Source organism: Vulpes vulpes, chromosome 3, assembly GCF_048418805.1.
Source record: "Vulpes vulpes isolate BD-2025 chromosome 3, VulVul3, whole genome shotgun sequence".
NCBI classification, from domain to species: domain Eukaryota; kingdom Metazoa; phylum Chordata; class Mammalia; order Carnivora; family Canidae; genus Vulpes; species Vulpes vulpes.
The window spans coordinates 95,720,858-95,746,006 of NC_132782.1; the positions used below are offsets into that span (position 1 = coordinate 95,720,858).

The 25,149-nt window shown below is 48.5% G+C and overlaps 1 protein-coding gene across 3 annotated transcripts; it reads right to left on the reverse strand.

Moving 5' to 3' along the window:
- Nucleotides 1–7,219: 7,219 nt before the first annotated feature.
- On the reverse strand, nt 7,220–14,571 carry AQP8 (aquaporin 8). Of its 3 annotated transcripts, none has more exons than XM_026011045.2 (6): nt 14,327–14,571; nt 13,935–14,188; nt 12,385–12,511; nt 10,598–10,812; nt 8,870–9,004; nt 7,220–7,713 (listed from the first exon to the last, which is right to left on the reverse strand). In XM_026011045.2, the coding sequence occupies exons 1-6, from the start codon at nt 14,336–14,338 to the stop codon at nt 7,665–7,667; spliced, it is 792 nt and encodes a 263-aa protein (XP_025866830.1). In that variant the 5' UTR covers nt 14,339–14,571; the 3' UTR covers nt 7,220–7,664. The 3 variants fall into 3 exon arrangements, with proteins under 3 accessions (XP_025866830.1, XP_025866833.1, XP_072609728.1); XM_026011048.2 differs by having other exon boundaries at nt 14,395–14,558; XM_072753627.1 differs by having other exon boundaries at nt 13,935–14,193; nt 14,376–14,448.
- Between the last annotated feature and the right edge of the window lie 10,578 nt (nt 14,572–25,149).

The following is a 25,149-nucleotide window of genomic DNA, read 5'->3' on the forward strand; positions in this document are numbered from 1 at the left end:
TCACCCTTGTTCCCCTAACAGTTTCAAATCCACAGGTCGTAGAGCCAACGTGGAGATTTTGCCACTTGGCAAGGATGGATTTCCAACTAAACTCACAGGCACTGTAGGAGGAGCCACAGGATGGATTTAGAGAGCCATCCACCTAAAGGTAGGGTAGACTGCATGCATCTCTCACCTGGGCTTTGTAAGCCTCTACTCTGTGCAGCCGACTGCAGCAGTAGGCCACAACCATTCACCCAAGGAAGTGAAGATGATGGCTTGCAACACTCACGTGCACTGTTCTGTCAATGTTGTCCCACAAAGGCCTCTATTCCCTCACAGACATTTAGGTCTGTGAACTGAGCCAGGTCTGGGAAATTAGATGAGAGACTTCAAATCTCTAAGGGAAAAAAAAAGTCTTAAGGCCTAAAAATTTTCAATTCCTATAAACCAGTTAAACTGATTAGACTTGAAGGGAGGAGAATGAATGTTTTTGTGTTTAAGAACTAAACGGAATGTAGCTGGAAGGTGGGGAGTGGGAGGTGCAGGCTTCCAGTTATGGAATGAGTAAGTCACAGGATGAAGGGCACAGCGTAGGGAACATCATCAGTAGTACTGTACTAGTGAGTGGTAACCAGGCCGTGTGGATACACTGGTGAGCATAGCACAATGAACGTACTAGAGCTGCCAAATCACTAGGTTGTACACTTGAAACTAACACTGCAGGCCAACTATACTTCAATTTTTTAAAAAAAGGAATATAGCTAGTCACACCCTCCAGACCCCATGATGAGTCCAAGGGCTCGAAAGGCAAACGATGCTTTGGGTTCAAGAGAGGTGAAGACCCAAACCCATTTGGAGATGGTAAAATCTGAGAATAGGGAAGAGGGGGCAAGACCCGAAAGCCTTTGGCCTTAAGGCATAAGATTGCTTGAGTACCTAAGCACAGAGCCCACGGAGCATGCCAGTGTGTTTGGTGTGGAAACTGTGGAATTCTCAGTAAGGGACTCCTCTTCCAAGAACCTACCCTGTCCTGGACGAGTGTGACTTGGCACACACCACGCCCAAGGACCACTCCCAACAGCAGCACCATGTGGCAGAGAGGCACATGGCGGCGGCAGCAGGCACAAAGAAGCTAAGGCATGAAGGTAGGAATGGGCATGCTTCTCTTTGGGACTGCTGAAACAGAGTTCTTGGGCAGTGTGATGACAGAGAGATGCAAGAGTGCAACAGTGGGCTTCCCACCAACACAGCATGTGAGGACTCAAGCCAATTCTGGTGAAAAGAAATGAGTCACTACTGGGGTCTGGAGCAGCACATCCCTTGTTGGAGTAGAAAGAACACAGTGTGTCCAAAATTCTGGATCCTAGTTGAGCTCTGCTGCTCCATCACACAGTGACTGAGTTAAATTATTTAGCTGCTCTGGGTTTTAGGGTTGGGCAGTGTGAGTGGTTCCCAATCTTTTCTGCTTTGAGAGGCCCAGAGAGGGTAGCTGGCTGAGGAAATATATATGTGCAAAGTCCATTTGGAAACTCCTTGCCAGGGGCTCCTGGATGGCTCCATTGGTTAAGCACTGGACTTTTGGTTTCAGCTCAGGTCATGATCTTGGGGGCATGAGGTTGTGCCCTGTGTTGAGCTTCATGCATGGGACCTGCTTGAGATTCTCTCTTTTCTGCTTCCCTCCCCTAGCTCTCACTCTCAATCTCTTTAAAAAAGAAGAGAATGATGGCTTCCCAGGGGAATTCTATCAAACGTTTAAAGAAGAAGCAATACCTATTCTACTAAAGCTGTTTGGAAAGATAGAAAGAGATGGAGTACTTCCAAATTCGTTCTATGAGGCCAGCATCACCTTAATTCCGAAACCAGACAAAGACCCCACCAAAAAGGAGAATTACAGACCAATATCCCTGATGAACATGGATGCAAAAATTCTCAACAAGATACTAGCCAATAGGATCCAACAATACATTAAGAAAATTATTCACCATGACCAAGTAGGATTTATCCCCGGGACACAAGGCTGGTTCAACACTCATAAAACCATCAATGTGATTCATCATATCAGCAAGAGAAAAACCAAGAACCATATGATCCTCTCATTAGATGCAGAGAAAGCATTTGACAAAATACAGCATCCATTCCTGATCAAAACTCTTCAGGGTGTAGGGATAGAGGGAACTTTCCTCGACATCTTAAAAGCCATGTACGAAAAGCCCACAGCAAATATCATTCTCAATGGGGAAGCACTGGGAGCCTTTCCCCTAAGATCAGGAACAAGACAGGGATGTCCACTCTCACCACTGCTATTCAACATAGTACTGGAAGTCCTAGCCTCAGCAATCAGACAACAAAAAGACATTACAGGCATTCAAATTGGCAAAGAAGAAGTCAAACTCTCCCTCTTCGCCGATGACATGATACTCTACATAGAAAACCCAAAAGCCTCCACCCCAAGATTGCTAGAACTCATACAGCAATTTGGTAGCGTGGCAGGATACAAAATCAATGCCCAGAAATCAATGGCATTTCTATACACTAACAATGAGACTGAAGAAAGAGAAATTAAGGAGTCAATCCCATTTACAATTGCACCCAAAAGCATAAGATACCTAGGAATAAACCTAACCAAAGAGGTAAAGGATCTATACCCTAAAAACTACAGAACACTTCTGAAAGAAATTGAGGAAGACACAAAGAGATGGAAAAATATTCCATGCTCATGGATTGGCAGAATTAATATTGTGAAAATGTCAATGTTACCCAGGGCAATTTACACGTTTAATGCAATCCCTATCAAAATATCATGGACTTTCTTTAGAGAGTTAGAACAAATTATTTTAAGATTTGTGTGGAACCAGAAAAGACCCCGAATAGCCAGGAGAATTTTAAAAAAGAAAACCATAGCTGGGGGCATCACAATGCCAGATTTCAGGTTGTACTACAAAGCTGTGGTCATCAAGACAGTGTGGTACTGGCACAAAAACAGACACATAGATCAATGGAACAGAATAGAGAACCCAGAAGTGGACCCTGAACTTTATGGTCAACTAATATTCGATAGAGGAGGAAAGACTATCCATTGGAAGAAAGACAGTCTCTTCTATAAATGGTGCTGGGAAAATTGGACATCCACATGCAGAAGAATGAAACTAGACCATTCCCTTGCACCATACACAAAGATAAACTCAAAATGGATGAAAGATCTAAATGTGAGACAAGAGTCCATCCAAATCCTAGAGGAGAACACAGGCAACACCCTTTTTGAACTCGGCCACAGTAACTTCTTGCAAGATACATCCACAAAGGCAAAAAAAAACAAAAGCAAAAATGAACTATTGGGACTTCATCAGGATAAGAAGCTTTTGCACAGCAAAGGATACAGTCAACAAAACTAAAAGACAACCTACAGAATGGGAGAAGATATTTGCAAATGACATATCAGATAAAGGGCTAGTTTCCAAGATCTATAAAGAACTTATTAAACTCAACACCAAAGAAACAAACAATCCAATCATGAAATGGGCAAAAGACATGAAGAGAAATCTCACAGAGGAAGACATAGACATAGCCAACATGCACATGAGAAAATGCTCTGCATCACTTGCCATCAGGGAAATACAAATCAAAACCACAATGAGATACCACCTCACACCAGTGAGAATGGGGAAAATTAACAAGGCAGGAAACCACAAATGTTGGAGAGGATGCGGAGAAAAGGGAACCCTCTTACACTGTTGGTGGGAATGTGAACTGGTGCAGCCACTCTGGAAAACTGTGTGGAGGTTCCTCAAAGAGTTAAAAATAGACCTGCCCTACGACCCAGCAATTGCACTGTTGGGGATTTACCCCAAAGATTCAGATGCAATGAAACGCCGGGACACCTGCACCCCGATGTTTCTAGCAGCAATGTCCACAATAGCCAAACTGTGGAAGGAGCCTCGGTGTCCATTGAAAGATGAATGGATAAAGAAGATGTGGTCTATGTATACAATGGAATATTACTCAGCAATTAGAAACGACAAATACCCACCATTTGCTTCAATGTGGATGGAACTGGAGGGTATTATGCCGAGTGAAGTAAGTCAATCGGAGGACAAACAGTGTATGTTCTCATTCATTTGGGGAATATAAATAATAGTGAAAGGGAATAGAAGGGAAGGGAGAAGAAATGTGTGGGAAATATCAGAAAGGGAGACAGAACATAAAGACTCCTAACTCTGGGAAACGAACTAGGGATGGTGGAAGGGGAGGAGGGCGGGGGTTGGGGGTAATGGGTGACGGGCACTGAGGGCGGCACTTGACGGGATGAGCACTGGGTGTTATTCTGTATGTTGGTAAATTGGATACCAATAAAAAATAAATTTATTAAAAAAATAAAAATAAAAAAATAAAAAATAAAGAAAAAAAGATTAACCTAAAAAAAAGAAGAGAAAGAAAGAAAGAAAGAGAAAAAGGAAGGAAGGAAGGAAGGAAAGAAAGAAAAAGAAAGAGAAAGAAAGAAAGAAAGAAAGAAAGAAAGAAAGAAAGAAAGAAAGAAAGAAAGAAGAAAGAAAAGAAAGAAAGAAAGAAAGAAAGAAAGAAAGAAAGAAAGAAAGAAAGAAAGAAAGAAAGAAAGAAAAAGAAACACAAACTCCGTGCCAGAAACCCACCCCTCACCACCATTCTGATACCTGCAAGTTGCAAAACCTTTAATTAGATAACCATACATATTAAGAGCAAACACCTTGTCCACTTACTCTGTACTAGGCATGGAGCGAATGTTCTACAAAATGTTACATTAGACTCCCGAGCATTCCGTAGCAATACCTTCATTGTACAGAAAAAGAAGCCTAGAGAAATAGCCTCTGAAACTTACACAGCAAAAACATGAACGATCTAAGATTTAAACTCAGCTCTTTCTCAGAATCCAAACTCATAGCAACTGTATTTTACTATCATAGAGATTCTAGCTCTATTATCCCCAAATTCCAGATTTTGCTTATTTTGAGAAAACGCGAGGTGGGGTGGGAATGATCTGGGTTGATTCGGATTCTACCCTGTAGGGTCTGAATGACTTTGAGAGTCCTTGGGATCAGCCTGTGTTGTTCTTGCCCCGAAATAATGTGGCATTACAAAGATGCATTAGCTCGTCTTTCCTCTTGAGCACTTGTGGTCTACAAATTGACATGAAACCCAATTGCACGTTAGCGGTGAGAAGACTTATGCTTGTCTTCCTGCCCCTCTTGATGGAGGACTAACAGCCAAGTAGGGGACAAGGCAGGAGACACACTGTCCCTCACTCAGAAACTGTGAAGTGTGATGACCAAGATCATGAACCCTATAGTCAAACATTCTTGATTGTAAAATTTGGCTCTACCTCTTAACTAACTGTGTGACTTTGGGTAACATCATCTCGGGGATCCTCCCATTTGTTCCTCCGAAAGATGAGGAGGGTAAAAGTACCTGCCTGTATTACCTTCCTGGGGCTGCTGTACAAATTACCCAAACTGGGTGACTTAAAACAACAGAAATTTATTCTTACAGTCCTGAGGCCACACGTCGGCAGCCAGGGTGTAACAAGACCACGCTCCCTTCCTCGCTGCTTCTAGCTCTTGAGGACCCTGGTCCTGGCACATGGCACCATAACTCCATTCTCAGCCCCGTCTGTCTTCCCCCTGCCTTCTCTGCATCTCTGTGTGTCCTTTTCTGTCTCTTCCAAGGACACTCCCGTTGGACTTAGGGCTCGCCCTAACCCAGCATGATCTCACTGTGATTGATCCTTACCCATATTACATTACAAAGACCCCATTTGCACATATGGTCACATTCTGAGGTTCCAGGTGGACATGGATGTGGGGGGACGCTATTCAGCCCACTGGGCTACCTCATAGGGTTGTTGTGGGGAGTGAATGAGATAATGCATATAAAACATTCTGCTTAAAAAAAAAAAAAAAAACATTCTGCTTAGTGCCAAGCACTTAACAAATAATCAGTGTTAGCTGTACCCATGTGTGCATACACGCTGTGTATACCTACATATGCATGTGTGCATACATGTGTGCATGAGTGTGTGTGCATGCACGTGTGTGTGTGCATGAGTGTGTGTGTGTGTATAACTATTTTGTTACTGACTAGATTTACCAAAGGCTTATTTCATTACTTATTTAGCCAAATGACTCAGTAACTTTTTTTTTATGACTCAGTAACTTTTATTTTTTTTAAATCTTTTATTTTTTAAGATTTTATTTATTTATTCATGATAGTCACACACACACAGAGAGAGAGAAGAGAGGCAGAGACACAGGCAGAGGGAGAAGAAGCAGGCTCCATGCAGGGAGCCCGACGTGGGATTCGATCCCGGGTCTCCAGGATCGCGCCCTGGGCCAAAGGCAGGCGCTAAACTGCTGTGCCACCCAGGGATCACTGACTCAGTAACTTTTAACACTTCTGACTCTTTGTAAGTGTTCTACTTTGCTTGTTTCTGGTTTTGTATTATTGCCTCCCTTTGTCTTTTTTATTTTTTAAGGCTCATTGATGTTATTATTATCATTTGTTACTCTTCTCCAAAAACTGCTCTGGCTATTGGGGCACTTAGTGTGTCTGTTTTCACACCAGGCAGCCTTAAAGCATACTGGTGATTTTCTCTAGTGAGCCTTTTCTTCACTTTTACTCAGGTGAGCGTTTTGCTCATCTTGGAGTAGTGAGCCAGTCCTCACTTGTGAATTACTTTTCTCTAGTACTTCTTTATGGTGTTATAATGAGCCTCTTCCATAAATGACCCATAGATTTTACAGAGAAGATGCACACTCTTTTTGTAAGGTGTGAAGTTCAGAACATGTCTTCTCTTTTTCCAATCCTTCCTTATTCATGATATTCATATCTTGCCTCCAAAGACCACTGTCTCTCCAGACCCATGTTATGCCACATTATCAGCTTCTTCCGGAGATCTTGCAGCTCTGCCCCCATACCCACCCTCGTCCCAGCAGAGTGCCCTGAGTGGGCGGGTCCACACCCTGGGTGGTGCTGGGCATTGCAGCGGGGCCCCTGCAGTCTGTGATCAGAGATGGACTCTAAGCTCCCGGCAGAGCTGAGCGAGAGACAGGCTCTGGGGGGGGCCTGCATTGTACCTACCTTGGCGCTGGATGCTGAGCCAGGCCCCAGCTAACTAGACTCTAAGCTAAGGCCCCACCCGGATTTTTGCTTCCTTCCCAGAAGTGCCCATTTCCAAAAAAAAAAAAAAAAAAAAAAAAAAAAACGCAAGTCCACACCAAATACTGGACTATTTATTGCAAAGCTAGACTGGCAGTCCAGGAAGCAAGGAAACCGAGCACAGAAGGCCCTTCTGTAACAGAGGAGTCGGGGGCCAGAGAAGAAGAAAGAAAGGGGGTGGCAGAAATGAGCTCATGCATACACAGCAGCCTCTTCCAACTGCTCTTCTGCTCGTAGGAGCTTCCCCGTCGGGGAAAAATGCCCGTGCCGGGCAGGGCTGGCAGCGCGCTCCCCAGGCTGAGGGCACTGAGAAGCACAGAGGAATTCGGAGAGCCCAGAGCATCCTCAGACCTTGGCAGCAGTCTGTCATCTGGAAGGCCAGGCCCACGTGGGGGAAGCGGGTGGCTGGCTCCCCTGGGCCTCCGCCCCAGCCGCACGTGCAGGAGGCCGCCCGTCTGCAATCCGGACGAGGCCGCAGGAACACCACCACCTCAGTGTCACCGCCCCTTTAGTATCAGGCGGGTTTTCCCATCTCCAATGAAGAGCCTACAGAAAAGATGGCCCAGTGAGGTCTCTGAGCATCTGGGGCTCTGGAGAGACCCAGCCCTTCATCAAAGATCTCCAGGCCCAGAATTCTCCAGAAAGATGCTTTTCTGAGCCTTCCCAGCCTCAATAGCCAAATCCTATCCCAGCCCTTTCCCTGAAGCTGCTCATCTCTGCCTTTCCAAAAGCAACAGGCAGATTTATCCGTGATGCTTTGCCCGAGCCAGTGGCTAAGCCAGAACTGCAGTGAGGGCGACACTTCGCACCAGCCCCACCCAGCGACTGTGCTCTCCCAGACTGTGGGAGATATGCTTAACTTGGACCAGACCCAGATCTTAACCCCTGCATGACCTGGAGCAGAAAACACAGGACCCTACAGACCTTGGAGGCTCACAAGAGGAGAGTTCGGGGAAATGCAGTCAAGCAGATAGGCTCCTTCCCCTAATATCAACCTTATTACCCACCCCGCTGTTTATGCTATAGCTTGTGTGAATGGCACCTGCTAGCAGGCCTGCTCTTGGGGGCACCATGGCCATGAATTTCTCGGTGGACAGGGCTCCCTGGAGTTGCACGACACCCCTGGGAGGAGCCACTCCTCCCCACCCTTGGTCCACATGGTTGCACAGGGAACCATGACCTTGCCTCGAGTCCAGACACAGCCAGTAAGCGTGCCTGACCCTCATGGCTACAGTGATGGATTCAGACCCAAGCTGGGCCAGTCCAGTGAACATCAGTCCCCGGACTTTTGCTAAAGCCGTTGTTCTAGTTCCTCTAGAGTCGTCAAGCTGCTGGCATATGAGCCTAGAGGTCCTGGTGAGCATCTCTGCCTCTCCTGGAGAGCCTCTCAGAGCATGAATCCTGCTCAGAGGGTGGCAGAGACCATGGCCTAAAGACACTGCTTGAGAACCCACCCGAAGCCAGTGCTACCCGTGAAGTTTTCAATTATGTTGAGCCAATAAATTCCCCCTGGTGACATAAACTGGGTTGAAATGGATTTCTGCTGCCTGTAACCAAAGGTCCTAGAGCCATAATCTTTGCCTCTGAAGAAGCCTCTGTCTTCCCTTCTTCAACCCCAAGTTGAGATTCTAGCCCCAGACGCTCTGGAAATCATCACCAGGTATCCATCACAGGGGCCAGTGACCGTGGGTCACACTCCTACCTGATGAGCAGTCCTACAAGCAGGCTGGCCAGGAGCGGGCCCAGCCAGTAGATCCAGTGGAAGTCCCAGTGATTGGCCACCACGGCAGGTCCAAAGGCACGGGCAGGATTCATGCAGGCTCCAGACACAGCACCCCTGCAAACAGCCTGGCGGTCACCAGGATCCCGACCGGGCCCCAACTCATGCCAAGTTTGTTTCCCCAACTAGGTCTAGGTCACACTCCACCCAGAAACTCTCTTGAAGCCAGCATATCCTGGGGCTTGGCAGAGGGAGGAGGGGTCCCAGAGAAGGCACAGGCGAAAGGGCTATTAGCACCAGGAAGTGCTATTAACGGCAGATGCACCACACATCCTTCTAGAAGAAAGGCCAGCAGAGAATGGCTGTGATGACAGGCAGAGAAGATGCATTTAGGTCCTTGCCAACGTTGAAAAAGCAGTCATCAGGTAAGTAAACAGATTTTGGAGTCGAGCTGACCTGGATTCAAAACCCAGCCTAGCTATTTCTAGCTGCGTGACCTTTACTGAACCCCTCTGTGTTTCACAGGAGGTGAGGGGACCTTCCTCACAGGTTGTTGCCCGGAATGAACAAGATCATGCATTTAAGAGCCCGTGACTCACACGTAAGTCACATACAAGGATTTCATCGAGCTACCCCTGTTGAGGCCTGTGCTGTGCCACTAGCTTGGGACCCAGCGTCTCCTACAGCGGTGGGGCCCTCCCCCAGGAGCCCCTCTCCTCTCTGGATCTGGGGTCACCCAAGCTGGGGTCCTACAGGCCTGGCCAGGTCCCAAGTCAGAAGGCTCAAGTCAATTGCAAAGGAGCCAATAGCCGCTAGGGGCAGGAGAGCACCGCTGCAGCTCTATGCACACCCCCCCCTCCCCCGACTCCGCCTCCCAGGAGGATGGGCCTGGAAAGGCTCCACTGGGTGTCCCTGAGGAAGGGAGCAGGTGCGCCTTAGGAAGGGGCTCACTTGCCCCCTTTCCTGGGAGACTCGGGCTCTCGTCCCACGTCTGTCCTTAATTTGCCACTGTCCAATGACTTGACATAAGTCGTTTGTGTTCTCTCTGGCCTCGTTTTCCTCAAATATGTAAGATGGGAGAAATAATCCCAGACCCAGGCTTGCCTCCTGAGCCTCCTGAGGGGCACAACCTAAATGAGTCAGTGGATATGTAGGCTCTGTGTAGGTCTGAGGCTAAAACCTGCCCACCCACTGGCTGAACATACAAGCTTTGAGGAAATGGAAAACCTCACATGAGAAGCCAGTTTCCTGGGGCACCTGGGTGGCTCAGCGGTCGAGCCCCCACCTTCGGTTCAGGGCGTGATCCCGGGGTCCTGGGATCAAGTCCCGCATCGGGCTCCCTGCATAGAGCCTGCTTCTCTCTCTCTCTCTCTCTCTCTCTCTCTCTCTCTCTCATTTTCGCTCATGAATAAATAAATAAAATCTTTTAAAAGAGAGAGAGAGAAGTCAGGTTTCTGACTTCCCTAGAACGACTTTGGGTCATGTTCCCTGAAAGCAATAGATTACTAGAGGTGAACAGTCGTGCCTCCTTAGATACCTCAGTCCCCACCACTCCCTGTTGTCTGCGAACGCCGGCTTACTTCCTCTGTTTGCGTCACCTCCATAGCCCCCATTAGCTACCGAGTCTTTGACTCTCAGGGAAGCCCTGCAGGCCTGACCTGACCTCCTCCAGGGCTTGGCCCAGGACTGCCCACAGGGCCCACTGCTCACCCCGCCAGGATGTCCACGGTGACGGCAAAGCCAATGGAGAATGGAGCCAGAGGGCCCTGCGTCTTCTCGTTGATGGCGCCCATGCACACAGCCAGTGCCAGCAGTGTCGTCAGGATGAGCTCGGCCACCACGGCCCCCACCACCTGCCCCGGCTCCTGGACTGTCACAAAGGCTGCCCCAGATGCGTTCCAGAACCTCTCTTCAGGACTCACTGCCTGCGGAGAGAAGCGCTCAGCCTCACAGCGGGGGCAGGGAGAAGGCTGGGAGCCAAGGGGAGGGGGACTCAAAGCTCATGCCAATCCTTAGAGTGGTGACCAGTTCTGTCCAATCCGCTCCAGTTTTTACTGTGTGGCTCAGTGAGAACCACGGGACTCCCTGAGCCTCCTTTTGCTCATCTGTAAAATGGGATCGCCCAGCAGTGGCTGCAGGGGGTTGTGAGTCCAGAGCTTATATAACTAGATGACCCTCCTTGAGAAGAACACAGAAGTTCCTTACTCAACACACCCTGAAACCACATGTGGTCAGATGAACCCACCGCTAGACCCGCAAGGCCCCTTGGAAGGTGAAGCCCCATTAGTTTCAAAGGGGAATGTTGCCTCAGGGGTCGTCCCAGCACCTGGAGAGGGAAGGCGGTGGAGCAAGCTTCCGGACCCTGGACCTAATCTGGACTCTGCTGCTTATGAGCTCGGCTGAACGTGGCCCAATCCCTGACTCCGCAGTGCCTGTGTTTCCTCCTCGGTAAAGTGGGGGTGCCAATACAGCCCCCAGCTCAGGCAGCAAGGGCCCCCTAAGAACTGACTGTGGCTTCTCATGATGTCACGGGGAGATTTAACAAGAGAAGACGTATAAACTGCCGCATGGGAAGGATGTGCCCTGCAATGCTCACTACTGTGTTGGGCAGGTTTGCAAGTGGCCTGGCCTGAGGGAGAGCTTGGGAACTGCTTTGCACTGAGTATCTGAGCGGGAAGGTCCAGCTTCATTCTGCAGCGGGGTGGGGGGCTCTCAGAGGGGGGCATGGGGAGGCCAGGGCAGGGGAGCCAGGGAGATGGGACTCGAGACCAAAGTCTGCAATGGGCTAGCACTTGCAGCTACGCACCATATGCCAGCCGGCCTAACAGGCATCCCCCTCTGCCCCCCAACACACAGGTCCACACAGCCTACATCTTGCGGGGGCCCCCAGTTGGACTGAGACCTAACAGCAACAGGAAAGAAAGAAAAAGAGAAGCAAAGGCCAGAGGAAGGGAGTCTATCAATGAAGTTACATGTGGAGCTATAAAACTTCTGTGGCAGGGAGGAGGAGCTGGCAGGAGGGAAGGTTCCAGGTGTAGACTGAATATTACGTCCCATCACAGGTAGAGGGACTCCATGTAAAGGCAGGCAGCCTGGAGGCCATTCAGAGAAGTTGGTCCAGGAGTTTCTCAAGGAGAGTAACCCTCAGTTTGTAGGATGAATGAACAAGTGAATGAACAAATGAATGAACGAGTGAATGAATGAATGAATACACATACAAATGAATGAAAACACACTAGAAACATTGTCCAAAGCCATTGCCAAGCCCGAAATGGCCTCAGGAAGAGAAACTTCAAGTCCCGAGTTCTGCTTCCTGGTCTTTCCAGGGAAGGGCTGTGTCCAGACATGGACAGAACAGGGTGTGTTTAGTGAGACCCAAAGGCCCCCTTCCCGGGAAAAAAGGACCCACCCAATCCCGCTGGAGGAAAATATGACAGGAAAAGAGCGGGGCACCTCCGATGCCCGGCCCTTCCCCCTCCCCCGTGGGGCTTACCCACCTTGGCCAAGGCAGCCCCAATCAGCCCCCCGCACAGCTGGGACATCCAGTAGGGAAGGAGCATCACCAGGTTGAGGCCTCCAATCAGCGTGGCTGCCAGGGACACTGCAGGGTTGAAATGTCCTCCACTGTCACCCACAAAAGCAGAAGGAAGCCACTGAGACCAAGTCCTAGGCAGGCCCCCCGAGGGAATGTGTCCCAGCCATCCCCCCACCCCACCTCCCGGCCCAGGCTGGCCTTGCAGCACAGAGTGAATCACGGGCCTTGGTCAAGTAGAAACCAGGCACGGATCCCACCCATCTTCCCTGAGGTGCCAGGTGGTGGGGGGAGGGTTGTGGGGGAGAGTGGGGAGGAGAGGGCAGCCCCATTCCTGCCCTGGACCCAGACCCTAGGGGGCCCAGAGGAAGACATGGTGGGTGACCATCCCTCAACTCCTTCCAGACTGGCTCAGAGCCCCAGCCCTGGAGAGGTGCAGCCCCATGTCAGAATGGGACCCCAAACTCCAGACTGGTAGACAGAGAGAGGTACCCGGGCCCTGGAAAAGAGCTCCCGAGTGGCTGAACCCTGCTCTCCCCAGGCTGAAGTAAAGCCCCCTTGGAATGTCCGCAGCACAGCACCCGGTGCAGGCTAAGCTCACCCTGTAATTCCCAGGTCTCCCCGCTGCGGCGCTCCACCTGGCCTTGCCTCCCGGCTCTGCCACTTACTGACCACGTAACCTTGGACAAGTCTTGTGACCTTCTGTGGTCATACCGTGAGCAGGGGGTGGCAACTACCCCCAAGAGACTGTTGTGAGGCTTCACTGAGCTCCTATCTAGAAAGTGCTTAGAGCAGCGCCTGGCACTTGGCTCGCATTGTCTATGTGTGGGCTTGAGAAAAATAATGTAAAAAAACCCCTCTCTTCTTGGGGCTCCTGGGTGGCTCAGTCCGCTCAGCATCTGCCTTCGGCTCAGGTCATGACCTCAGCGTCCTGGGATCAAACCCTGCACAGGGCTCCCAGCTCAGTGGGGAGTCTGCTTCCCCCTCTCCCGCTCTTCTGCCCCTGCCCCGCTCCCTTGCTCTCTTTCTCAAACAAAACTCTTTTAAAAACTCTTTCAAAAACAGGGGATCCCTGGGTGGCTCAGCGGTTTAGCGCCTGCCTTCGGCCCAGGACGTGATCCTGGAGACCCAGGATCGAGTCCCACGTTGGGTTCCTTGCATGGAGCCTGCTTCTCCCTCTGCCTGTGTCTCTGACTCTCTCTCTCTCTCTCTCTCTCTCTCTCTCTCTCTCTGTCTATCATGAATAAATAAATAAATCTTTAAAAAAAAACCTCAAAAACAACAACAAAAAAACCTCTATTCCTCCCATGTTATGGTGGGGAATCTGGGGTTTGGAGAGGGACTTGCCCCAAAGCCACAGAGCTCACCACAGGCTGCAGAGGTAGGATTTGAACCCAGACAGCCTGACTCCCCAGTGCACACTCCATCTATGATGCTCTTGGAACCCTGAGTCCATGCCCAGGGTCCCTGCCGGTAGCTTTGCTCCCCGGGCTGGTGGCTCAGAGCTGGTCTCACCTGATGTTTCCCAGGGTAGCGATGATGAGGCCCAGGGCCAGCCCGTGGGCCAAGGCCGGCTGCAGCCGCCCGGTGTCCGTCCCGTTCTCGATGACAGACAGGCACCCGATGAAGATGAAGAGGGCAGAGCCCAGCAGCTCCACCAGACAGGGTTGCAGGAACCGCTCGTACCAGGACCCGCGACTCCTGCCCCCCATGCTTGGTTCCTTCACCTTGCCACTGCCAAATTCGGGATCACACATAGACACGGCTGCCTGCGGTGGGACAAAGGGAGAGTGGGCTCAGGTGGGAGGAGAGCCCAGAAAGAAGCCCCCAGTGCCCTAGCCTCGAACTGGTTCTCACACCCCCTTGGACGGCCGGGTTCCAAGGGCAGAGGCCAGCAGTGGGCTCACCTCTGCAGACATCAGGGCCAAAGAGACCTGGCACCTGCGCTTGCCTGAGCCGCCTGGGAAGCCCGCACCTGCTTCCCGGGACCCTCTTATCTCCAGGGCCGGGGCTGCTGGTCCTGCTCCAGGCTCTGGCTCTTTTAAAGGGTTGCAGAGGCTCCCTGAGGGTGCCAAGAAGGCAATAAAGCGTGAGTGGGAGGCGGCCCTGGGGCCCAGGAGAGGAAACACTTTCTATCTCAGCTGGGCGGGGCAGGGGCGAGGGGAGGATTGCTGAGCCGCCTGCTGCCAACCGGGGGAAAGGCCCTGGCCCAGCCGCGTCACCCGGACAGCGCTCGGCCTTCCCTGGCAGGGGGCAGCCGGCCCAGCGGCCCAGCGCCCCAGCACACCAGCGCCCTGCGGCCTGCAGCAGGGTCCAAAGGAGACCGGCATGTGGGCATGAGGGGGTTTCAGGGGGTTGGGAAATAATGGCCAACTCATCCTCAGTGATTTTTTTCCTGGATTCCCTCAGATATCTCCTCGTATCTCAACAACCACGCTCACTGCACCCTCACAGCCCGATCCAGGACTGAGTGTATACAGAGGGATGACCGTCCCCCGATGGTCAGAGGCAGCCGAGGCGACACCGTGCGCCACGGGGAAGCCTGCGGGCCCCGAAAACAGGCTGCTTGGACCTCAATCACAATTCTGCCGTCAACCAGCCGTGGAACCTCTCTGCACCTTGCTATTCTCCTGTGACGTGTACCAACGACGTGCGGTCGTTGTGTGACTTAAATGAGTCAATATAACAAAGGGTTTACAATAGTGCCGGACACACAGTCGGCACCGGACCAGTGTCTACTAATTAAGAATATAGATTTATGTTTATATATTTATATTTATTGAGCAATTTCTACATGTCTTCTACCTGCCAGGCACTGAGCTAAGTACCTTCTATGTAGCATCTCATTTAAACCTCAACATCAACCCTGTGAGGTGGGTACTATTATTATAGCATGTTACGTGGGGAAGTGGAGATTCAGGAAGTTATGTTTGCCAGGGTCACAGAGGTTTTGTGATTGTGAAACTGATGGGCTAAGTCACAAGGGATCAATACTGCATGATTCTACCTGTATGAAGTCCCTGGAGTAATCAAATTCATAGAGACAAAGAGTAGATGGTAGTTGCCAGGGGCTTGGAGTGCAGAGGAGAATGGGGACTTGTTGTTTAATGGGTCCAGAGTTTCAATTTGGGAGGATGAAAAAGTCTTAGAGATGGATAGTTGCACAACAATATGAATGTACTTAATGCCACTGACCTATACACTTAAAAATGATTGAAATGGTGAATTTTATGTGGTGTGTATTTTACCACATGGGGTGGGGGGGACTTGTGGGTTAAGCCACTGCAGTCTACTGCCTTTCTAGATGTATGGATGCATGGATGGATGGGTGGGTGGATGGATGGTTGATGGATGGATGGGTGTGGATGGATGGATGGCTGATGGATGGAGAGAAGGAAGAAGGAATAAAGGAAGGGACAGAGGGAAGGAAGGGAAGGAGGGAGGGAGAGAGGAAGAAAAGAAGAGGAAAGAGATGGGCTTCTTTATTCATCCATTCAACAAATATTTAAATACCCTACTGTGAACTGGTTCTAAGAGCTAACTGGAAATGTAGCAGTGCACAAGATGGGCAAAGAGTCTTCCGGCGTTCATAACTATTATCTCGGTGTTTTTCTGTACAGATAGAGACACATAGAGAAATAATGTCAGGGATGAAAGAATTTAATGAAAATGTCTACCATCTATTGACTACGCACTATGACCACATATCTAACACCGTGCTAAGCACTCTGCATATATTCACAACAACCCCATGATTTCTTATCCTCATCTTCAGATGATAAAACCCAAGGCACAGAGAAGTTAAAGGACTAGCCCAAGGTTGTGTAGACAAAACGTATCTGCTTCAGGACAGAGAGGACTCATCGAGGCTGGGACAGTTTGTTGAAAGCTCTTTTCAGTGGGACGCCTGGGAACATAGCCCCTCCTTTGACTATCTGCACATCTCAGGAGGTTTAGGGTTGATTGTCTTTTTTTTTTTTTTTTTAGGGTTGATTGTCTTAAGACCTGTGCTCTCCCTCTGTACCCACAGCACACTGTATGGTACGAGATGTCTCTTACGCCCTTCCTCCTGCGTCCCTGCAGATGGCAACAATACAATGTCCAGCCTTCTGCTTCCCCCATCTCATCACACTTTGTTCAGGTCCTGCCAAGAGCTGCTTCCAGGACATTTTTCTCCAGGTTTCACCCAGGCCTCTCTGTCAGTTCTTGCTTAGTCTCTTGAAAAAAGAACCAAATGGTCAGGGCGCCTGGGTGGCTCAGTTGGTTAAGCGTCTGCCTTCGTCTTAGGTCATGATCTCAAGGTCCTGGGATCCAGCCCCAGTGGGGCTCTCCGCTCAGCAGGGCGTCTGCTTCTCCCTCTCCTTCTATGCTTCCCCCTGCTCCACCTCAAATAAATAAATAAAATCTTTTTTAAAAAATCAAATGGTCATGATACACGTGCCAGAGTCTAGGCCCCGCCCCGGACACCTCCCGTGCATTCCTTCAATTAATATTTACAATCATTTTGTATCTTCTCCACTTCACAGGAAGCAGGAATTCCCAGCTGGAGCTACTATAACTCCTCATCTGGGCCTCTTGCCTCACCCAAATTTAATCTGTTCCTCTGGTACTGTGAGCCAGGAGGGCACAGTTGGGCACTTGGGTCCAAGTGGGGGTCAGGCTTCTCCGCCTTCACCCTCTGGCTTCTCTTTAAGCCTCGGTGTTTTCTCTGGAAAAGTGGGCTAATGGCGCTCCCCAACCCCGTAAGATTAAATGAGACAGTGCACTTAGCACAGCGCCCAATTCCAAGCAGGTGCCCTGACAATAGTACCTATTACTACAGTTCATCGGAGTATCCACGCATCAGAGGTGCCTAACCCGTGCAACAAAGAACCCAACGTTTTGATGGCTTAACATAATACAAACGGATCCACTGTTGATAGCATAGTTCACAGCAGGCCCTTTATGACGTCGTAACGCAGGGATCCAGGCCACTGCCACCTTGGAGACCCACCATCTAGGTCACCAGCCCGCAGATGGGGAAAGAGACAATGTAGGGGAGGTGTGCCAGGATGTTTTATGAGCTAGGTTGTGAGTCCTGATGTGGGAAACAAAGGCAGAAGAGGAATTATTACATTTCCTTACTACCTACAGCCCATCAACAAGTCCTTGAAACAGGCAGAGTGACATTCCTCTAGGGACTCAACTGCTTCGATGTTGGTATTTCGCTAAGGGCAAAAGGCAATCCTAGCTTGACCCCCAGGATCCTGTAAGTCTGCTTTAACATATAAAAATTCCTTTGGAAACTTCCTTTATCTCTAACCCCAAAGATACATGTTGGCCATCATCCCCCAAGCATAAGAGCCACTGATATCCATCTGAAGGGTCTCATGACTGAGTTCTTACTAAACAGTGAAAAATGACCTTTTCCCAACAATAGCCAGCCCCCTCAGGATCCTGGAAACCTTGTTTCCAAAATACCCGGGAGGCTTACCCTCTCCCAAACCCCCCTCCCAACTTGAAATAATGGGCCATTCCTCATGACCCCCGTGCAGCTCTCTCTGCCCACGGGTCCTGTCCCGGTGCTTTTAATAAAACCAGCCTTAGGGATTCTTTCTTGGGGGCAGCCCCGGTGGCTGGCGCAGCGGTTTAGCCCCGCCTGCAGCCCAGGGCGTGATCCTGGAGACCCACTTCGGGCTCCCTGCATGGGGCCTGCTTCTCCCTCTGCCTGTGTCTCTGCCTCTCTCTCTCTCTCTGAATCTGCATCTCTATGAATAAATAAATTTAAAAATCTTAAAAAAAAAAAAAAAGAAGAAGAAGAAATCTTTCTTGGCCACCAGCTTCCAACTCTAACATCTCTCCTACATCAGGTCCTTCCCCTGACTTCATCTCCAGCCACATGAACCTTAAACAATGTGTCGGATGAGCTCGGTTGCCCGCACCCTTCCCTGCACCTGCTCTCCCCACAGTTTGGAGGCCTGTTTTGCCCCATGTACCAGCTTCGACTCCGCTCTCAAATCTCAGGCCAGGCATCCATTCTCCCCAACTCCTGGGCCAATTAGATGTCTCTCCTCTAGACATGATGCTCCCTCACTAGAGCCAGGGCCAGCCTCTGTAGCTCCCAGACTGGTGGCTGTCCAGAGAAAAACTGAATGTCTTTCAGGCAAAACGTGTTTCTACAACTGAAGATTTCTTGCCGGGCCTGATGTCTCCGTACACAGCGCCCTGGTCTCCCCAAACCACTAGAACCACTAGGTGGGCTAGGGAGATAGTGTCTTCTTAAGAACTTGTTTGGCAAAAAAAAAAAAAAAAAAAAGAACTTGTTTGGCTTGGCCAACTTTTTAGTTTTCCAATTCCAGGTCTGGTTGACATGACCAAAGCCTCTAAGTTTTATCCCTGTTTAGTTCAAGATGTCTCTGTCACCATAGGCACCTGTCTGCCATCCACCACCAGTGGTGGATGGAATATAAAAGCAGGTCTATTTTATCCTGTCACACTGCCCTCCCTTCCTTCCTTTCTCACCTTAATAGCTGCAGTATGGTATAAGTATGTGATGCTGGCACCATGGCAGCTATCTTGAGACCATGAGGTACAACTCTCCAGAAGTGGATTTTTGATGATATTGCCAAGCCACCAGACTAACCCCAAGATCAACTACTTCAGGCTTTCTTGTTAAATAAACCTGCACTTCCTGGATTGTGTACTAGGGCACCCCAGAGAGCTCCACTGAATTCACAAAGGGACTACAGGGTATTAGAAAATTCCAAGGGAAATACAGTGATGCTCCATATCTGTCAGACACCATGTGACTGACTAGCTGGTGGTTGTTCAGAGTTGTAATATTAAGTGGCCTTACATTCCTTCCAATAAAATCATGCCTTTGAAAAGCTGGTTTTACAGGGGTTGCCTGAGTAAGAAGTGAGTACCACATAAAAATCAATGTAGAAGAGGAAAGGTGGATGGTAGTGTCCAATCAGATACCAGGGTCTGGAAAATTGAGCAGTGCCCAAGGGTACACACATCCCACGGGTAAATGACCTGTAGCATTTAAGAATGGAAGTTACTTAAGAACTCATTTCGACTGAGCTATTTGAGGGCAGCCTGGGTGGCTCAGTGGTTTAGCACTGCCACCCGCCCAGGGCATGATCCTGGGGACCCGGGATCAAGTCCCACACTGGGCTCCCACAGGGAGCCTGCTTCTCCCTCTGCCTGTGTCTCTGCCCCTCTCTGTGTCTCTCATGAATAAATAAATAAAATCTTTAAAAAAAGCTGAGCTATTTGAATAGTCATTTGAAGATGAAATAAAAATATAAATAAGATGTTTTTCCCTTTCAATAGGCATGTATTTTCTTGTCAAATGGCTACTAAGTTATTCGGACATAAATACTTACTATGTTTTTTGGACCTAACTCTCTATTTAATAAATAGGACAGATTAGATCTTTTGGCCCAGGAAGGGTGTGAACCAAGAAAGTTTGGGAGCCTCTGAAATAAACAACGTATGTTCTGTTTCAGGAACAGGGAGTTGAGTTTTGTATCACTTGTAGCAAAGCAGAGAACACTTCCAGCTGATACACACCCTCCCCAAATCCTGGCAGTGCTAGGCCTTCAACTTAATAATTTCTTCTTGAAACTGGCCATTATTTGTAACGCAGACGCTTGATCCTCCAGGCTGATCCTTTTCTGTACCTGAGGACAGGTATAGAACCTTAGAGCAGGCAGCCCCAGTAGCGCAGCGGTTTAGCGCTGCCTTCAGCCCAGGATGTGATCCTGGAGTCCCCGGATCGAGTCCCATGTCGGGCTCCCTGCATGGAGCCTGCTTCTCCCTCTGTGTCTCTGCCTCTCTCTCTTGCGCTCTCTACCTCTTATGAGTAAATGAAATAAAAATCTTTAAAAAATAAAATAAATAGAACCTTAGAGCAGCACCCCTCGGCCTCTTGGGAAGCAGTGGCTTTCTTTCTATATAAATAACTGTGCCACTGTCTTCCGTGTACGGTTACTTGGAGCTCAGGGCAGCTTGGTTGTTGGAGAGGAGTCTAGTCTGTTCACCTGTCTCTGGCTAAGCGGCGGCTTTCGTTTGAACCTGAGCCTGTTCTTTCCTTGTAGCAGCCACCAGCACCCTATTTTCTCCTCTGCAGCGTTCAGGTTCGAATATTGATGTCTTGTTAAAAATATTTTGTTTATTTATTTATTTGAGAGAGACAGAGAGAGAGCAAGTGGGAGGATAGAGAGGGAGGAGCAGGGATCCCTGGGTGGCGCAGCGGTTTGGCGCCTGCCTTTGGCCCAGGGTGCGATCCTGGAGACCCGGGATCGAATCCCATGTCGGGCTCCCGGTGCATGGAGCCTGCTTCTCCCTCTGCCTGTGTCTCTGCCTCTCTCTCTATCATAAATAAATAAAAATTAAAAAAAAAAAAAAAAAAGAGAGAGGGAGGAGCAGGCTCCCTGCTGAGCAGGGAGCTGATGCGGGGCTTGATCCCAGGACCCTGAGATCGTGACCTGAGCCGAAGGCAGATGCTTCACTGCCTGAGCCCCCCCAAGCGCCCCCAAATGTTCATGTCTTTTGAGTCACTGGTAACCAGACATCGGGTATGTCGGTTACTGTAGAACCTTTTACAGCCAGGAGGCCACCAGACTAAGGAAGCAGCCAAGTAAATCTCACCAGGAAGGGTTCCTTGGTCACCATCTGTATATGTTGAACAACAATTAAAATGGTAGAAGAATGGCCCCCATTTACTGAGGACCTCCTGTGAGCTGGCACTGCTCAGCACAATCAGAACATTCTCATGTCTTTTCTTTTTTTTCTGCTTCTGCTGTTACCCTTTTCTGTACTATCCAAACTAAACAACTCTGCAGGGGAGGAAAGCCAAATGGCCAACAAACATGAAAAGTCACTCAATCTCTCTAATAGCCAGGAAAAAAATAATTCAAATGAAAGCAACAGAACAGAAATTTTAAAAAACTGATCAACATCCAATGCTGACAGAGGGGGACATAGGCGAGCTCCTGACTTCTTGGCAGAAATGTGAATTGCTACAGGATTTTGTGACACAAACTTGCAGTATTTATCAAATATTTAAATTCACAGACCCAGCAAGCATCATATTTGAAAATCAATCCTATAAAAGAAAAGCTCCAATAGGTAGGAGTAAATGTACAGGGATATTGATTTCATCATTTTTATTGTAGAAAAATATGAGAACTACCTGAAAGATTGTATTCTTAAAAAAATATTTTATTTATTTATGAGAGAGGCAGAGACAGAGAAAGAGAGGCAGAGGGATAAGCAGGCTCCATGCAGGGAGCCCAATATGGGACCTGATCCCCGGGTCCTGGGATCATGCCCTGGGCTGAAGGCAGCGCTAAACCGCTGAGCCACCCAGGGATCCCCCAAAGATCATAATTATTGAAAACAGTTGAGGGACGCCTGGGTGGCTCAGTGGTTGAGTATCTGCCTTCAGCTCAGAGTGTGATCCCGGGGTCCCAGGATCGAGTCCCCCATCAGGCTCCCTGCATGGAGCCTGCTTCTCCCTCTGCCTGTGTCTCTGCCTCTTTCTGTGTCTCTTCACAAACAAATAAGCAGAAAATCTTAAAAAGAGAGAGAGAGAGAACAGTTGAACTAAGTAGAAATGTCTTCTCCAGAACTCATGTCTCCTTTTAGTGTCCTGAATATTCCATAGTTCTACACACCCTCACGCCTTTGGATGGTCTGTTTCCTTTACTCACTCTGTTCCCTAAATCTGGCAAAACCTTACTCATTCTTCAAGTCTGAACAAAGAGATGATAATGTCTGTAAAGGGAGTAAGAAAGTATCATGGAAAATGCAAATCATGTGAACTGACAAATAATTTGATGACTGTCACCAAGTGGAAGAAGCCAGACACAAAAGAGTACAGGTTGTACAATATGAAGTTCAAAAATAAGCAAAGCAAAGGACCGGGCACGTGGAGATTTCCAGATGCTGTCACCTTCTGTCTCTTGATTGCTCAGAACAGGGTGAGTTCACTTTAGGAAAATCACTGAGCTGTTATAGTTCGTGCGCTCTTTCTTGCGTATATTACACTGCAATAAAAAGTTGCAAATAAAACCAGTCTGTGTTTACAAAGTTACCTTCCGGACAAAGCCATGCGGAAATCTGCAGGTGCAAAAATCTATGGTCCTTAGAAGAGAGCACTGAATTCAGTGTCTGTGTCATGGGCTGTCACATTTTATGCCCGTAAAATAGAACACGCCCATTTAGAAACTGCCTTTTTAAAAAATTGGAAGGCTTCACTATGCCCTTTATTATTCCAGAAATGGAAATTGTTGTCAATAACAAAGGTCAAGGGTCATCGAGGTCATCCCTGACCTCATACAGAGCATTTAGCAAACATGACCCTGCCTTCATGGCAGGTATTGTGCCCGTTTGGCAGCCGAAGCAATTGAAGTTCAACGACCTGGCAACTCACTGAAGGTCATATGTAACTGGGCTCAGAATCGGTTTACTAACTGGAGAGCTGATGCTCTTCATCTCTACAAGAGGTGAACTATCTTGAGGTGCCTGGGTGGCTCAGTGGTTAAGCCTCTGCCTTGGGCTCAGGTCATGATAGGGGGGCCCTAAGATCCAGTCCCACTTTGGGCTCCCTGCTCAGCGGGAAGCCAGCTTTGCCCTCTCCCTCTGCCCCTCCCCACCGCTCCTGCTGTCTATCTCAAATAAATAAAGGTAATCTTTAAAGGAAGAAGAAGAAGAGGAAGAGGAAGGGGAAGGGGAAAAGAGTAAGGGGAAGAAAAGGGAGAAGTAGAAGAGGGAGAAGAAGAAGAAAAAAAACTACTTCTGGGGCAGCCCAAGTGGCTCAGTGGTTTAGCGCCGCCTTCAGCCCGGGACGTGATCCTGGAGTCCCAGGATCCAGTCCCACATCAGGCTCCCTGCATGGAGCATGCTTCTCCCTCTGCCTGTGTCTCTGCCTCTGTCTCTCCCTCTCTGTGTCTCTCATGAATAAATTAAAAAAAAAAAATCTTTTAAGAAAACTATTTCTCAAAACAGAAACCAGAAGTATCTTTCAGATTTTTTTTTTTTTTTTTTTTTTTTTTTTTTTTTTTTAAATTTTTATTTATTTATGATAGTCACACACACACAGAGAGAGAGAGAGGCAGAGACACAGGCAGAGGGAGAAGCAGGCTCCATGCACCGGGAGCCCGATGTGGGATTCGATCCCGGGTCTCCAGGATCGCGCCCTGGGCCAAAGGCAGGCGCCAAACCGCTGCGCCACTCAGGGATCCCTATCTTTCAGATTTTTAAAAATTATTTCTTGGGATCCCTGGGTGGCGCAGCGGTTTGGCGCCTGCCTTTGGCCCAGGGCGCGATCCTGGAGACCCGGGATCGAATCCCACATCAGGCTCCCGGTGCATGGAGCCTGCTTCTCCCTCTGCCTGTGTCTCTGCCTCTCTCTCTCTCTCTGTGACTATCATAAATAAATAAATAAATAAATAAATAAATAAATAAATAAATAAAAATAAATAAAAAATTATTTCTTAAATAGCTTTACTGAGGTATAGCTGATACACAATGTTACACATATTTAAAATACACAGTTGATGTTTTGACATATGTATCCACCCATGAGACCATTCTCACAATGAACATATGTATCACCCCCAAAGTTCTCTCGTGACCCTATTCTCATCTGTAGGCAATCACTAATCTGTTTCCTGCCACTTTAAATAAATTCAAGGGGCACCTGGGTGGCTCAGTGGTTGAGTGTCTGCCTTCAGCTCAGGTTGTGATCCTGGGGTCCTGGGATTGAGTCCCCACATCAGGCTCCCTGCATGGAACCTGCTTCTCCCTCTGCCTGTGTCTCTGCCTCTCTCTCTGTGTCTCTCATGAATAAATAAATAAAATCTAATTAATTAATTCGAGTTTTCCAGGATTTCCCATATGTGAAATCAAACAGTATGTGCTCTTTTCCATCTGGCTTCTTTCCCTGGTTGTATTTATTTTAGGTTCATTCACATTCTAGCACATACGAAGTCCTCTTTCTCTGGTTGGTGTGTAGTGTTCCACTGTATGATGGCCCTACAACCTCCTTACCCCTAGCCTCTGGATGGACATGGTTTCAGTTTCTGGATGCTGCCAATAAAGCTGCAATGAACATTTTTTTTATGATAGTCACAGAGAGAGAGAGAGAGAGGCAGAGACACAGGCAGAGGGAGAAGCAGGCTCCATGCACCGGGAGCCCGACGTGGGACTCGATCCCAGGTCTCCAGGATCACGCCCTGGGCCAAAGGCAGGCGCCAAACCTCTGCACCACCCAGGGATCCCTGCAATGAACATGTCTGTAACAAGTCTTTCAGTGACATGTGCTTTCATTTCTCTTGTGTGAATACTGAGAGGGGAAAGGTGGGTGTGAATTTAACTTTTAAGAAACTGCCAAGCTGTTTTCCAGAATGGCCATACATTCTCACCTGCAGCATATGAGCCTCACCAACAGCGGTTACGACCAGACTTTTGGAATTTAGACACCCTAATTTGCACTAATTATGACTCATTTGGTCGATCATTTTTTTCATGTGCTTATTTGCCATCAGCATGTCTTTTTTACTGAAATGACTGTTCGAATCTTTAAAGCCCATATTTTAAAATTCTGGTTCTTTGTTTTCCTGTTACTGAGCTTGGAGAATACTCTGGATGCAAATCCTTTTTCAACTTTGTGTGTGGCAATATTTTTTTTCCTAGTCTGAGGCTTGTCTTTAGCACTGAGAATTTGACATTTATAAGT

What these genes read in the sequence shown, in the direction of transcription:
- AQP8 (XM_026011045.2), bottom strand. An exon ending in TTGGGGCTGCCTTGGCCAAG is followed by an intron (nt 10,813 to 12,384) that starts GTGGGTAAGCCC and finishes TTCTCTCCGCAG; the next exon opens with GCAGTGAGTCCTGAAGAGAG. An exon ending in CTTGTAGGACTGCTCATCAG is followed by an intron (nt 7,714 to 8,869) that starts GTAGGAGTGTGA and finishes TCTTTTCTGTAG; the next exon opens with GCTCTTCATTGGAGATGGGA.